The sequence below is a fragment of the Lepidochelys olivacea genome (assembly GCF_965140295.1).
Source record: "Lepidochelys olivacea isolate rLepOli2 genome assembly, chromosome: 9".
NCBI lineage: Eukaryota > Metazoa > Chordata > Testudines > Cheloniidae > Lepidochelys > Lepidochelys olivacea.
This window is the reverse complement of record NC_140419.1, coordinates 98,945,285-98,960,637: the sequence shown is the minus strand read 5'-3', so window position 1 is coordinate 98,960,637 and position 15,353 is coordinate 98,945,285. Positions and strand designations below refer to the sequence as shown.

Below are 15,353 nucleotides of genomic sequence, written 5' to 3'. Positions count from 1 at the left end.
AGTTCTGTCATTCCAGCATAGCATTGTCTTACCTTGGTCACCCAAGTAATCATCTAAGACACATACACCCAAGTATTAGCAAAAACATCCATAAGGCTTACAATATCTAATATTGTAAATATTATAAATATAAATATATTTATCATTACATGTTGGCACAGACCCTTATGTTTAGGGCCCTACCAAATTGATGGTCCATTTTGGTCAGTTTCATGGACTTAGGATTTTTAAAATAGTAAATGTCATGATTTCAGCTATTTAAACCTGAAATTTCACAGTGTTGTAATTGTAGGGATCCTGACCCAAAAAGGAGCTGGTTATTGTAGGGGGGGCTGCGGTACTGCTACCCTTACTTCCACACTGCTTGCTGGCAGCAGTGCTGTCTTCAGAGCTGGGCAGCTGGAGAGGGGTGACTGCTGGCCGGGAGCCCAGCTCTGAAGGCAGAGCCGCTGCCAGCAGAAGCGCGGATGGCCTGGTGTGGTGTTGCCACCCTTACTTATAGAATCATAGAATATCAGGGTTGGAAGGGACCTCAGGAGGTCATCTAGTCCAACCCCCTGCTCAAAGCAGGACTGATCCCCGACTAACTCATCCCAGCCAGGGCTTTGTCAAGCCTGACCTTAAAAACTTCTAGGGAAGGAGATTCCACCACCTCCCTAGGTAACACATTCCAGTGTTTCACCACCCTCGTCGTGAAAAAGTTTTTCCTAATATCCAACCTAAATCTCCCCCACTGCAACTTGAGACCATTACTCCTCGTTCTGTCATCTGCTACCACTGAGAACGGTCTAGATCCATCCTCTTTGGAACCCCCTTTCAGGTAGTTGAAAGCAGCTACCAAATCCCCCCTCATTCTTCTCTTCTGAAGACTAAACATCCCCAGTTCCCTCAGCCTCTCCTCATAAGTCATGTGTTCCGATCCCCTAATAATTTTTGTTGCCCTCCACTGGACTCTTTCCAATTTTTCCACATCCTTCTTGTAGGGGCCCAAAACTGGACACAGAACTCCAGATGAGGCCTCACCAGTGTCGAATAGAGGGGAACGATCACGTCCCTCGATCTGCTGGCAATGCCCCTACTTATACATCCCAAAATCCCATTGGCCTTCTTGGCAACAAGGGCACACTGTTGACTCATATCCAGCTTCTCGTCCACTGTGACCCCTAGGTCCTTTTCTGCAGAACTGCTGCCCAGCCATTCGGTCCCTAGACTGTAGTGGTGCATTGGATTCTTCCGTCCTAAGTGCAGGACTCTGCACTTGTCCTTGTTGAACCTCATCAGATTTCTTTTGGCCCAATCCTCTAATTTGTCTAGGAACCTCTGTATCCTATCCCTACCCTCCAGCGTATCTACCACTCCTCCCAGTTTAGTGTCCTCTGAAAACTTGCTGAGGATGCAAGCCACACCATCCTCCAGATCATATATGAAGATATTGAACAAAACCGGCCCCAGGACCAACCCCTGGGGCACTCCACTTGATACCAGCTGCCAACTAGACATGGAGCCATTGATCACTACCCGTTGAGCCCAACAATCTAGCCAGCTTTCTATCCACCTTATAGTCCATTCATCCAGCCCATACTTCTTTAACTTGCTGGCAAGAATACTGTGGGAGACCGTGTCAAAAGCTTTGCTAAAGTCAAGGAACAACACGTCCACTGCTTTCCCTTCATCCACAGAGCCAGTTATCTCGTCATAGAAGGCAATTAGATTAGTCAGGCATGACTTGCCCTTGGTGAATCCATGCTGACTGTTCCTGATCACTTTCCTCTCATGCAAGTGCTTCAGAATTGATTCCTTGAGGACCTGCTCCATGATTTTTCCAGGGACCGAGGTGAGGCTGACTGGCCTGTAGTTCCCAGGATCCTCCTTCTTCCCTTTTTTAAAGATGGGCACTACATTAGCCTTTTTCCAGTCATCTGGGACCTCCCCCGATCACCATGAGTTTTCAAAGATAATGGCCAATGGCTCTGCAATCACATCCGCCAACTCCTTTAGCACTCTCGGATGCAATGCATCCGGCCCCATGGACTTGTGCTCATCCAGCTTTTCTAAATAGTCCCGAACCACTTCTTTCTCCACAGAGGGCTGGTCACCTCCTCCCCATGCTGTGCTGCCCAGTGCAGTAGTCTGGGAGCTGACCTTGTTCGTGAAGACAGAGGCAAAAAAAGCATTGAGTACATTAGCTTTTTCCACATCCTCTGTCACGAGGTTGCCTCCCTCATTCAGTAAGGGGCCCACACTTTCCTTGACTTTTTTCTTGTAGCTAACATACCTGAAGAAACCCTTCTTGTTACTCTTAACATCTCTTGCTAGCTGCAACTCCAGGTGTGATTTGGCCTTCCTGATTTCACTCCTGCAAGCCCGAGCAATATTTTTATACTCATCCCTGGTCATTTGTCCAATCTTCCACTTCTTGTAAGCTTCTTTTTTGTATTTAAGAGCAGCAAGGATTTCACTGTGAAGCCAAGCTCGTCGCCTGCCATATTTATTATTCTTTCTACACATCGGGATGGTTTGTCCCTGTAACCTCAATAAGGATTCTTTAAAATACAGCCAGCTCTCCTGGACTCCTTTCCCCATCATGTTATTCTCCCAGGGGATCCTGCCCATCAGTTCCCTGAGGGAGTCAAAGTCTGCTTTTCTGAAGTCCAGGGTCTGTATTCTGCTGCTCTCCTTTCTTCCTTATGTTAGGATCCTGAACTCGACCATTTCATGGTCACTGCCTCCCAGGTTCCCATCCACTTTTGCTTCCCCTACTAATTCTTCCCGGTTTGTGAGCAGCAAGTCAAGAAGAGCTCTGCCCCTAGTTGGTTCCTCCAGCACTTGCACCAGGAAATTGTCCCCTAGATTTTCCAAAAAATCTTCTGTGCTGCTGCCTGCAGAGCTGGGTCCTCAGTCAGCAGCCGCCACTCTCCGGCCGCCCAGCTCTGAAGGCAGCAGCGCAGAAGCAAGGATTACATGGTAGGCGTTGTCAGGCTTACACCTAGGCTGCTGCTGGCAGGGCGCTGCCTTCAAAGCTGAGCACCTGGCCAACAGCTGCTCCGGCTCTGAAGGCAGCGCAGAAGTAAGGGTGGCAATACAGTGACCCCCTAAAATAACCTTGCAACACCCCCCCCTCCCCCGCAACTCCCTTTTGGGTCAGGATCCCCAATTTGAGAAATGCTGGTTTCCCCCGTGAAATCTGGTCTTTTGTGTGCTTTTAACTTATACTATACAGATTTCACGGGGGAAGATCAGATTTCACGGTCCGTGATGCATTTTTCATGGCCATGAATTTGGTAGGACCCTACTTACGTTCTGCAGCCACAGAATTTGTCCTTTGCTACAAAATTGTGTTCCAGAACGTACATGTTTATTATAAAATAAAAAGCCCTATCTGTCTTGCTCTCCTGGTTGTGAAAATAACCTTGAAGATGTGAACCAATGCCTTTTCTACGCTAGGAATTAGGCCCAATTCAGCCATTGGTGGCCAATAGTAAGTGTAGCTGCACAGATACAAACCTTTAACGTAAACAAGGAAAGATGTGAAAAATATATGATTGTGTCTACATTAGGGTGTTAGCAACAGTGGGAGGTCTTCCAGTGCAGTTCGGCTGCTGGCTGCCATCACCATTTTTGTGGCATATAACGCTGCTCCAAGCTGGGCTACTCACCAGTGACTAAACCAGTGTCCGCAGCTAGTAGCCTATGTTAGGGCTCCCAGCATTGCTAACACTAGTGGAAGTCTCCCCCTGCACATGTGTAATGTGCATGTGAGGTACATCCCATAGCGTCAGTGGAGTGTGTAACCCCTCTGGGGGGGGATTACCTGGTGTGGGGGTGTGCCTCTCTGGGGGGGCATTGTATGAGGGGAGCATTACCCAGCTTGGGGGTGGACTGCCCCTCCATGTGTGTGTGGAGCCATTACCCAGTGGGGGGGTGGGGTGACCTCTCCATGTTGGAGGTCATTACTCAGTGTAGAAGTAGGGGTGTGCCCTTCATGTGGGGGGCCATTATCTGGTGGGTGTGGGGGTGCCCCCCGTGGGTGGCCATTACCCGGTGGGGCTAGCCCTCTGTGTGGGGGGCCATTATCAGGGGTTGGAGTGGGGTGACCCCTCCGTGTGGGGGGCTGCTACCCAGCGTGGGGTGGGGTGACCCCTGTGCGTGTGTATGTGGGGACCATCCCGAGGTGGAGTGAGATGACCCCTCCATGTGGGGGCCATTACTTAGGGTGGGAGTGGGGTGACCCCTCCGTGTGGGAGACCGTTGCCCAGTGTGGGGGTGTGGTAACCCCTGTGTGTGGGGGGCATCACCCAGAGAGGAGTGGGGTGACCCCTCTTTGTGTGTGTAGGGCCATTCCCCGGGGTGGGGTGACCCCTGGGGGGAGCATTACCCAGCATGGGGTGGGGTGACCCCTGTGTGTAAGTTGGGGAGGACATTACCAAATACCCAGGGTGTGGTGACCCCTGTGTGTGTGTGGGCCATTACCAGCGTGGAGTGGGGTGCCCTCTGTGTGTGTGTGGGGGGCATTATCCGGGCTGGGGGGAGGGTGACCCATGTGTGGGGGGGCATTACCTGGTATGGGGTGACCCCGTGTGCATGTGGGAGGGCGGCAATACCTGGCGTGGGGTGGGGAGTGGGGTGACCCGTGTGTGTGCGGCAGGAGGGCATTACCCGGGGTGAGGTGACCCCTGTGTGTGTGTGTGGCATTACACGGTGTGGGGGTGAGATGACCCCTGGGGGGGGGCCATTACCCGGCATGAGGGGGGTAACCTCTCCGGGGGAAGGGCTGTTACCCGGTGTGGGGGTGGGGTTACCGTAGTGTGTGTGGGGGCGTTACCCGGCATTGGGGTGGGGTGACCCTGGGAAGGCTGTTACCCAGCATGGGGTGAGGGTGGGGTGACCCCAGTATGTGTGCGGGCCATAACACGGTGTGGGGGTGTGGTGACCCCAGTGTGTGTGGGGGGGACCATTACCAGGCGTGGGGGTGGGTTGACCCTAGTGTGTGGGCGGGGCCATTACCCGGCGTTGGGGTGGGGTGACCCCAGTGTGTGTGTGTGTGGGGGGGGCATTACCCGGCGTTGGGGTGGGGTGACCCTGGGGGGGCATTACCTGGCATTGGGGTGGGGTGACCCCAGTGTGTGTGTGGGGGCCGTTACCTGGCATTGGGGTGGGGGTGGGGTGACCCTGGGGGGGGCCGTTACCTGGCGTGGGGTGGGGGTGGAGTGACCCCAGTGTGTGGGGGGGGGGGGCTGTTACCGGGGGGTTGACCCCAGGGGGGCCATTACCCAGCGTGGGGTGGGGTGACCCCAGTGTGTGTGTGGGGGCCGTTACCCGGCGTGCGGTGGGGGTGGGGTGACCCCAGGGTGTGGGGGGGGCCGTTACCCGGCGTGGGGTGGGGGTGGGGTGATTCCAGGGTGTGTGTGGGGGGAGGGGCTGTTACTTGGGGGGGTCAGGTGACCCCAGGGGGGCCATTAGCCGGCGTGGGGTGGGGTGACCCCAGTGTGTGTGGGGAGCCATTACCCAGCATGGGGGTGGGGTGACCCCAGTGTGTGTGTGTGGGGGCTGTTACCCAGCGTGGGGTGGGGTGACACCAGGGTGTGTGTGGGGGGTCCGTTACCCAGCGTGAGGGTGGGGTGACCCCGGGGGGGCCATTACCCAGTGCAGGGTGAGGGTGGGGTGACCCCAGTGTGTGTGTGGGGGGGCTGTTACCCGGCGTGGGGTGGGGGTGGGGTGACCCCAGGGTGTGTGTGGGGGGTCCGTTACCCGGCGTGAGGGTGGGGTGACCCCAGGGGGGCCGTTACCCAGTGCAGGGTGAGGGTGGGGTGACCCCAGTGTGTGGGGGGGGCCGTTACCTGGCGTGGGGGTGGGTGACCCGGGGGGGGGCTGTTACCCAGCATGGGGTGGGGTGATCCCAGTGTGCGTGTGGGGGCTATTACCCGGCGTGGGCTGGGGGTGACCCCAGTGTGTGTGTGTGGGGGGGCTGTTACCTGGCGTGGGGTGGGGGTGGGGTGACCACAGGGTGTGTGCGTGGGGGCTGTTACCCAGCATGGCGGTGGGGTGACCCTGGGGAGGGGCCGTTACCCGGCGTGGGGTGGGGTGAAGCCCAGTGTGTGGAGGGGGCCGTTACCTGGCATCGGGGTGGGGTGACCCCAGGGGGGGCCGTTACCTGGCGTAGGGGTGGGGTGATCCCAGTATGTGTGTGGGGGCCATTACCTGGCGTGGGCTGGGGTGACCCCAGTGTGTGTGGGTGTGTGTGGGGGGCTGTTACCCGGCGTGGGAGTGGGGTGACCCGGGGGGGTCCATTACCAGGAGTGGGGTGACCCCAGTGTGTGTGTGGGGGCCGTTACCCGGCGTGGGGTGGGGTGACCCCAGAGTGGGGGTTCCATTACCCGGCGTGGGGGTGGGGTGACCATGGGGGGGCCATTACCAGGAGTGGGGTGGGGTCGGGTGACCCCAGTGTGAGTGGGGGGGACCATTACCTGGCGTGGGGGTGGTGTGACCCCAGTGTGTGTGTGGGGGCCGTTAGCCGGTGTGGGGGTGGGGTGACCCCAGGGGGGCCGTTACCTAGGGTGGGGTGACCCCACTGTGTGTGTGTGTGTGGCCGTTACCTGGCATGGGGGTAGGGTGATCCCGGGGGAGCCGTTACCCAGCTTGGGGATGGGGTGGGGTGACCCCAGTGTGTGTGGGGGACCATTACCCGGCATGGGGGTGGGATGACCATGGGGGGAGCCGTTACCCGGTGTGGGGGACCCCAGTATGTGTGTTCGGGGAGCCGTTACCCGGTGTGGGCGTGGTGTGACCCTGGGGGGGCCGTTACCCGGCGTGGGGGTGGGGTGACCCCGGGGGGGGGTCCGTCACCCGGCGTGGGGGTGGGGTGGGGTGACCCCAGTGTGTGTGTGGGGGGTCCGTTACCCGGCGTGGGGGTGGGGTGACCCCAGTGTGTGTGGGGCGGGGCCGTTACCCGGCGTGGGGGTGGGGTGACCCGGGGGGGGGCCGTTACCCGGCGCGGCGGCGCACGGTTCCCGCCTGTGGCCCGCCGGCCGGCGGAGGCAGGAAGCGGGAAGCGGCGCCGGGGCTCCTCCCTCGAGCGACGCGGCCCGCGCCCGCCCCCGGCCTCCCGCAGCTGGCGCGGCAGAGCCGAGCTCCATGGCGACCTCCAGCCCCTGCGTCGTGGTGAGTCCGGCAGGTCCACCGTGCCGCGCGCCCGCCCAGGGCCTGCCCGGAGCTGGGGCGGGAAAGGGGCCCCGGAGATGGAGAGTGTCTGGGGCCGGAAAGGGGCCCCCGAGATGGAGAGTGTCCCGGGGGAGGTGCCCCGGAAATCGGGGGGAGGGTCGGGGAGGGGGAACGACCCTAGAGATGGGGGGGCTCTGGGGCCGGTGGGGAGAAAGGGACCCCAGAGATGGAGAGTGTCTGGGTGAGGGGACCCTAGAGATTGGGGGGACCCTGGAGGTCGGGGAGGCTCTGTGGCCAGTAGAGGGAAAGGGACCCCGGAAGTGGAGGTAACCTACACCGACATGAGGAATGGCCTGTTTTCAATTACAGACAGGTGTTTTGCTAAAGACCTTAAAAAACCAAAAACAAGAGTAACCTCCTGAGCATAGGCAGACTCTTCTTTCCTTCCCAAATTATACAATGAAATAATTTCGGGTGTCCCTCCCTGTTTGTAATATGGAAACTAACATATATTGGTATAATGTGCTGGAGGGTTGTGTGTTACTTATAATGATATAATAGAGTCAGAAATGAATTATTTTATTTTGAAGGGACTCTAGGAGTATCTTGTCCATTTGGAATGTATTTCTGCTCTGGATATTACAGATTCTTAAAAAAAAGACAACCGCTGGTGTCCATGAATGACTACAGTACTTTGCAGCTTGTGTTTTGTTCCATGCTTTAAAATTCTGCTTAGCCGTAGGGGTTGTGACCACTCCTCTCCACCCAACTGTACATAATTTGCTATCTCAGTAAGAATCTGTATGCTAAATTTGTAGGAACGACCCATTCTTTCTCTAAATACAAAAAAAAGGGATTGTCAGATAAGCTGTTAAATAAAATTTAAGGGTTGAACCCTAGGAAAAGTCCGTAGCTTTTTAAAGAGAAAAGGAGTACTTGTGGCACCTTAGAGACTCTAAGGTGCCACAAATACTCCTTTTCTTTTTGCGAATACAGACTAATACGGCTGTTACTCTGAAACCTGTTTTTGAAGAGAGTTATCTCACTAATTGACAGGCTCACTAATGTTTCCAGAGATCTGTAATCCAGTAACTAAATGTTGAGTCTGGTGTACAGGTTTGTCATACAAATTCTCCTTTTTTATAAGCTGTACTAATTCCTGTGTGAAATGATCCTTAGATGGTAGCGCAGCAAAAACTTGCAGCTTCATCTGGCATTGAAAAGATATTGGGTATTCCATAGGAATAACAGTAGTGAAGATGGCTCCTCCAAATGAATACACTGGTGAATTACCAGCAATAGGATTCTATTTCCTCAGTAGGCTCCTACCTATGCTTTACATATAATGTTGTTAAATTGTGAAAACAAAAATGAGGAGATAATAAACTGTACCTTCAACTTTTATTAACTGTATTAACTTCAAGACGCATATGGGTGAGACTTGTGAAAGCCCAGATCTTGATGCTGTCATAAGGATATATCCTGAACCTAAATGTAATGTCTGGTCTAATGATATACATATACTAATCCCAAATCCTAATCAATACTATACAACAGTTTGCCTGTGAAAAACAGTTTGTTAAATTGGGGCTTTAGGATCTGATCCTGAGAAACACTGAGCACCTGCAGAACCTTAGAAACTTGCCAAACTTTTTCTCTATGTAAGCATAACTAGTCATATTTGTAAAACCTGTTTTGCATATATTAGAAGTTGGGTCCTGGATTTGGTGTGACTTCTGGTCTACACTACGAGTTTAGGTCGAATTTAGCAGCGTTATCTCGATTTCACCCTGCACCCGTCCACATGACGAAGCCCGTTTTTTACTTAAAGGGCTCTTAAAATCGATTTCTTTACTCCGCCCCCGACGAGGGGATTAGCGCTGAAATCGGCCTTGCCGGGTCGAATTTGGGGTACTTTGGACGCAATTCGACAGTATTGGCCTCCAGGAGCTATCCCAGAGTGCTCAGTTGTCACCGCTCTGGACATCACTATCAACTCAGATGCACTGGCCAGGTATACAGAACAAGGTCCGCAAACTTTTGAATCTCATTTCCTGTTTGGCCAGCGTGGCGAGCTCATCTGCATAGGTCACCATGCAGAGCTCATCACCACAGGAGACCATGCAGTCCCAGAATTGCCGAAGAGCTCCAGCATGGACCGAACGGGAGGTACGGGATCTGATCACTGTATGGGGAGATGAATCCGTGCTGGCAGAACTCTGTTCAAAAAGATGAAATGCCAAAATATTTGAAAAAATCTCCAATGACATGAAGGACAGAGGCTATAACAGGGACCCGCAGCAGTGCCGTGTAAAAATTAAGGCTATCAAAATTAAGCCTACCAAAAAACCAGAGAGGCAAACGGCCGCTCCGGTTCAGAGCCCCCGCCATGCCGCTTCTATGATGAGCTGCATGCCATTCTAGGGGGTGCAGCTACCACTACCCCAACGCTGTGCTTTGACTCCGTCCAAGGAGTGGGACGCAACACGGAAGCGGGTTTTGGGGGCGAGGAAGATGATAGCTCACAGCAAGGAAGTGGAGAAACCGGTTTCCCCAACAGCCAGGATCTGTTTATCACTCTGGACCTGGACCCCGTAACCCCTGAACCCACTCAAGGCGGGCTCCCGGACCCTGAAGGCGGAGAAGGGACCTCTGGTGAGTGTACCTTTGTAAATATTATACATGGTTTAAAAGCAAGCATGTTTAATGATTAATTTGCCCTGGCATTCGCGGCCAGTACAGCTACTGGAAAAGTCTGTTAACGTGACTGGGGATGGAGTGGAAATCCTTCAGGGACATCTCCATAAAGCTCTCCTCGATGTACTCCCAAAGCCTTTGCAAAAGGTTTCTGGGGAGGGCAGCCTTATTCCGTCCTCCATGGTAGGACACTTTACCACACAAGGTCAGTAGCAAATAGTTGGGAATCATTGCAGAACAAAGCTTTGCTACATATGGTCCCGGTATTTGCTGGCATTCAAACAACATCTGTTCTTTATCTCTCTTGTTACCCTCAAGAGAATGATATCATTCATGGTCACCTGGTTGAAATAGGGTGGTTTTAGTAAGTGGACATTCAGAGGTGCCCGTTCCTGCTGGGTTATTTGCCTGTGGCTGAAAAGAAATCTTCCCTGCTGTTAGTCACATGGTGGGAGGAGGGGTGAATCCATCATCTCAGAGAATTGGGGTGTGTGGGGGTGCGGGCCTAGTTGGGTTTCTGCTGCACATGAACCTGGAAACCGCAGCCCCTCCTTTTAAATTGCCAACCCATTTTTAATGGCCAACCCAATGGCTACTTCATATGGGAAATGAGGATGCTGCTGTTTGAAGCCATTTCCACGTTATGAAGGTTAAAGAAGCCAAAAGACTGCGGTTTACCATGGCTGCCTGCAAGCTGAATTCTGCTGCCCGGCCCTGCGTGAGTGATCTCTCACACCAAACCAACATACCCTCAATAAGAGGCAAAATGTGACCTTGTAATGAAAGCACATGTGCTATGTAATGTTAACAGCAAGGTTTACCGTGAAAGAGTGTACCCACTGTTCTAGAAAATGTGTCTTTTTAACTACCACTCTCCCTTTTTTCCCCTCCACCAGCTGCATATGTTTCTCCTTCCCAGAGGCTAGCGAAGATTAGAAGGCAAAAAAAACTGCACTCATGATGAAATGTTCTCTGACCTCTTGCTGTCCTCCCACACTGACAGAGCACAGCAAAATACATAGAGGCAGACAATCTCAGAGTGCAGGAAAACACAATATGACCGCGACGAGAGGTGGCAGGCTGAAGATGGTAGGTGGCGTCAGCTTGCTGAAAGAAGGCAGGAGTCAATGCTGAGGCTGCTGGAGGATCAAACTCATATGCTCCAGAGTATGGTGGAGCTGCAGGAAAGGCAGCTGAAGCACAGACCGCCACTACAGCCCCTGTGTAACCAACCGCCCTTTTCTCCAAGTTCCAAAGCCTCCTCAGCCAGACGCCCAAGAACGCGGTGCGGGGGCCTCCGGCCACCCAGCCACTCCACCCCAGAGGATTGCCAAGCAACAGAAGGCTGGCATTCAATGAGTTTTAAAGTACTGTGTGGCCTTGTCCTTCCCACCTCCACCACCCCACCCAGTGCTTCCCTCCTCCACCACCCCTCCCGGGCTACCTTGGCAATTATCCCCCTATTTGTGTGATGAATAAATAAAGAATGCATGAACGTGAAGCAACAACGACTTTATTGCCTCTGCAAGTGGTGATTGAAGGGGGTAGGGGAGGGTGGTTAGCTTACAGGAAAGTAGAGTGAAACCTGGGAGCGGGGTTTTCATCAAGGAGAAACAAACAGAACTTTCACATCATAGCCTGCCCATTCCTGAAACTGGTTTTCAAAGCTTCTCTGGTGCGCACCATGCCCTCCTCTGTCTGGCTGCACTTCCTGGTGTCTGGCTGCACGTAATGAGCGGCCTGGCGATTTGCCGCAACCTCCCACCCCACCATAAGCGTCTCCCCCTTACTCTCACAGATATTGTGCAGTGCACAGCAAGCAGTAATAACAATGGGAATATTGGCTTCGCTGAGGTCTAACCGAGTCAGTAAACTGCGCCAGCGCTTTTAAATGCCCAAATGCATGTTCTACCACCATTCTGCACTTGCTCAGCCTGTAGTTGAACAGCTTCTGACAACTGTCCAGGCTGCCTGTGTATGGCTTCATGAGCCATGGCATTAAGGGGTAGGCTGGGTCCCCAAGGATAACTATAGGCATTTCAACATCCCCAACGGTTATTTTCTGGTCTGGAAAGTAAGTCCCTTGCTGCAGCTGTTGAAACAGACCAGAGTTCCTGAAGTTGCGAGCGCCATGTACCTTTCCCGGCCATCCCACATTGATGTTGGTGAAACGTCCCTTGTGATCCACCAGTGCTTGCAGCACCATTGAAAGTACCCCTTGTGGTTTATGTACTCGCTGTCTTGGTGCTCTGGTGCCAAGATAGGGATATGGGTTCTGTCTATGGCCCCACCACAGTTAGGGAATCCCATTGCAGCAAAGCCATCCACTATGACCTGCACATTTCCTAGAGTCACTACCCTCGATATCAGCAGATCTTTGATTGCGTGGGCTACTTGCATCACAGCAGCCCCCACAGTCGATTTGCCCACTCCAAAATGATTCCCGACTGACCAGTAGCTGTCTGGCTTTGCAAGCTTCCACAGGGCTATCGCCACTCACTTCTCAACTGTGAGGGCTGCTCTCCTCTTGGTATTCTTGCGCTTCAGGGCAGGGGAAAGCAAGTCACAAAGTTCCATGAAAATGCCCTTACGTATGCGAAAGTTTCGCAGCCACTGGGAATTGTCCCAGATCCGCAACACTATGGAGTCCCACCACTCTGTGCATGTTTCCTGGGCCCAGAATTGGTGTTCCACGCCATGAACCTGCCCAACTGACACCGTGATGTGCACATTGCAGGGGCCCGTACTTTGTGAGAAGTCTATGTCCATGTCCTCATCACTCTCGTCACTGCGCTGCAGTCGCCTCCGCCTCGCCTGGTTTTGCTTTTCTTGCAGGTTATGGTTCTGCATATCCTGCTGGATAACGTGCACAATGTTAATAGTGCTCATAATTGCCGCGGTGATCTGAGCGGGCACCATATTCCCAGTGCTATGGCGTCTGCGCTGAAAAAAGGCGCAAAACGATTGTCTGCCGTTGCTCTGACGGAGGGAGGGGCAAATGACAACATGGCTTACAGGGTTGGTTTACAGGGAATTAAAATCAACAAAGGGGGTGGCTTTGCATTAAGGAGAAACAGAATGGCCCCCTCAAGGAAGAACTCAAAACCCTGGGTTTAGCAGGCTGTTGATTTCATAGAGGAAAGGAGGAGAAAATGAATACAAAACAAATCTGGTCTATTTCTTGTTTTGATCCACTTCATCTATCTTTGTACATCTTGCTGGCAGCAGACGGTGCAGTATGACTGCTGGCCATCATCATCTCCTGGGTGCTTGGCAGAAGACAGTGCAGTAGGATTGCTGGCAGGACTGAATCACCATGAGATGAAACTTAAAAGGGAAATGACCTGGCTGAGTCACTCCCATGTTTGCTCAGGCGCCCCGACCAACCTCACCGAGGCTGGCTAAAGGAGCACCCTACAGTACGGCGATGGTGGCTACCAGTCATACTGCACTGTCTGCTGCCAAAAGGCAATGAGCTGCTGCTGTGTAGCAATGCAGTACCATGTCTGCCAGCACCCAGGAGACATACGGTGATGGTGAGCTGAGCGGGCTCCATGCTTGCCATGGTATAGCCTCTGCACGAGTAACCCAGGGAAAAAGGCGCGAGACGATTGTCTGCCATTGCTTTCACGGAGGGAGGGAGGGAAGGGGGTGCCTGACGATATGTACCCAGAACCATCCGCGACAATGTTTTTGCCCCATCAGGCATTGGGATTTCTACCCAGAATGCAAATGGGCAGCGGAGACTGCGGGAACTGTGGGATAACTACCCACAGTGCAACGCTCTGGAAGTTGACAGCTGCTTCGGTACTGTGGATGCACTCCGCCGACTAAATGCTGACTAAATGCACTTAAAGCATTTGTGTGGGGACACACACAATCGACTGTATAAAAACGCTTTCTACAAAACCGACTTCTATAAATTAGACCTAATTTCATAGTGTAGATATGGTAGTGTATGGATTTGGAAGCTGCCCGTGTTATAAAGTGTACTTGATCTGTTGCTTATATTGTTGAAATACTGAACTTGTTAGAAATGAAGAATTTTTTTCCAAAAAGATATGATTTTGGGTTTGCAGGGAATTGAGACCCAACTCAGGGTATAGTTTAATTTCCTGTTCTCTGATCCAGAGGAACATTGCTAGAATTTTAAATAAATGTCTCCCCATGTTTGATGTTTGATTTATTAAGTAACTGCTCATGCAATATTTGAGGAGACTCTCATGCACCGTAGATGATAACTACTAACCTATACATTGCATTGTGTTCAATATGATTGGTATCTTTGTAGTGAGGGAAGGATAAAATGATCCAGATCAGTGTAGTGCCTGAATGGTTCCAGATCATGTTTCTCTCTGCAAGGATTTTTGCATTGTACCCAATCTCATCTTCTGTATTTCTTTTTTAGATTGGTGATCATGAAAAAGGTTATGACCTGGACTTGTTCTGCATACCTAAACATTATGTAGATGATTTGGAAAAAGTCTATATTCCTCATGGACTTATTATGGACAGGTTAGTTTGACTTCAAACAATACACTGCAGCAACTGATTACGTGAAAATCATAGTTTTTAAAATGTTTCTATTCGTAACAGTCAGCATGCTGTTAAGAGAATTGTAGCTCTCTTGATTTCTAGTGGTGGAGATGGTGTAAGTGCAGGACCACATGGAAGACCTTTAATTGGGACCCACATGCCCCTTTCTAGAGAGACGTGCAAGCACTAAGAAATATTTAAATTACTTTCTTATGGCAAACCCTAGGAATTGGCACATTTGCTGTTGTACTCTGTTTCAAAACGACAGCATAGCTATTAAGAGATCCTATACAATATACAGTGGTACATGACCTCCTTCAGAATAGTTCTAGGGCCCTTTGCCATCTAAAGAATTAAGTAAAAGGCACATTATGTTTATCACGTTAGTTTAGACTGAAAATTGGAAGTGTTGTAGCCTCCTGAATTTCATCAGAAAATTAATCTAACCGCATGAACATAAGTTATTGAAGACATTTGTTGTCTCAGATCTTCTTGCAAATTAGTATTGTTGGCAAACTTAACATTCTCCATTCTCTTCCTTGCTATGAAATGCAAAATACTAGTTCTTCATTTCTGTACTTCCTGAAAATCTATGGTGAGCTCATGAAGTTTGTATCTTGCATCCGATCAGAGAAGGATGTAGTATAATCATGAAGCATTTTGTTTCAATGAGTACAGATTCAATGGAGTGACTACCAGAAAAGGCATCTTTAAATAAGTAGTTTGTAGTTCTGAAAAGATCTTTCTGATTTAAAAGACTGAAGTGAAGGCAGGGATGCACCTGTAGTATGCATTGTGGTTTTGAATTCTCAGTGATGTGACTGGGTTTTTTTAATATCTGTCCCCAGCATTAACATTAACATTACTGATGGGCTTCCAATATGAAATAAAAGCCGGATAAAATACATGTAGTTTGAGTAATATTTTATTAAATGAAGTGCTGAATTTATAGTCTTTTCCTA

At 51.5% G+C, this 15,353-nt stretch overlaps 1 protein-coding gene across 1 annotated transcript in view; it reads left to right on the top strand.

Moving 5' to 3' along the window:
* Positions 1 to 7,000: 7,000 nt before the first annotated feature.
* Positions 7,001 to 15,353, top strand: part of HPRT1 (hypoxanthine phosphoribosyltransferase 1) — a 29,397-nt gene continuing 21,044 nt past the window's right edge. Inside the window, exons 1-2 of the mRNA XM_084638956.1 lie at positions 7,001 to 7,158; positions 14,264 to 14,370. Of these exons, the coding sequence (XP_084495082.1) occupies positions 7,132 to 7,158; positions 14,264 to 14,370 (134 nt within the window). The 5' untranslated portion in view covers positions 7,001 to 7,131. The remainder of the gene's footprint in view (positions 7,159 to 14,263; positions 14,371 to 15,353) is intronic.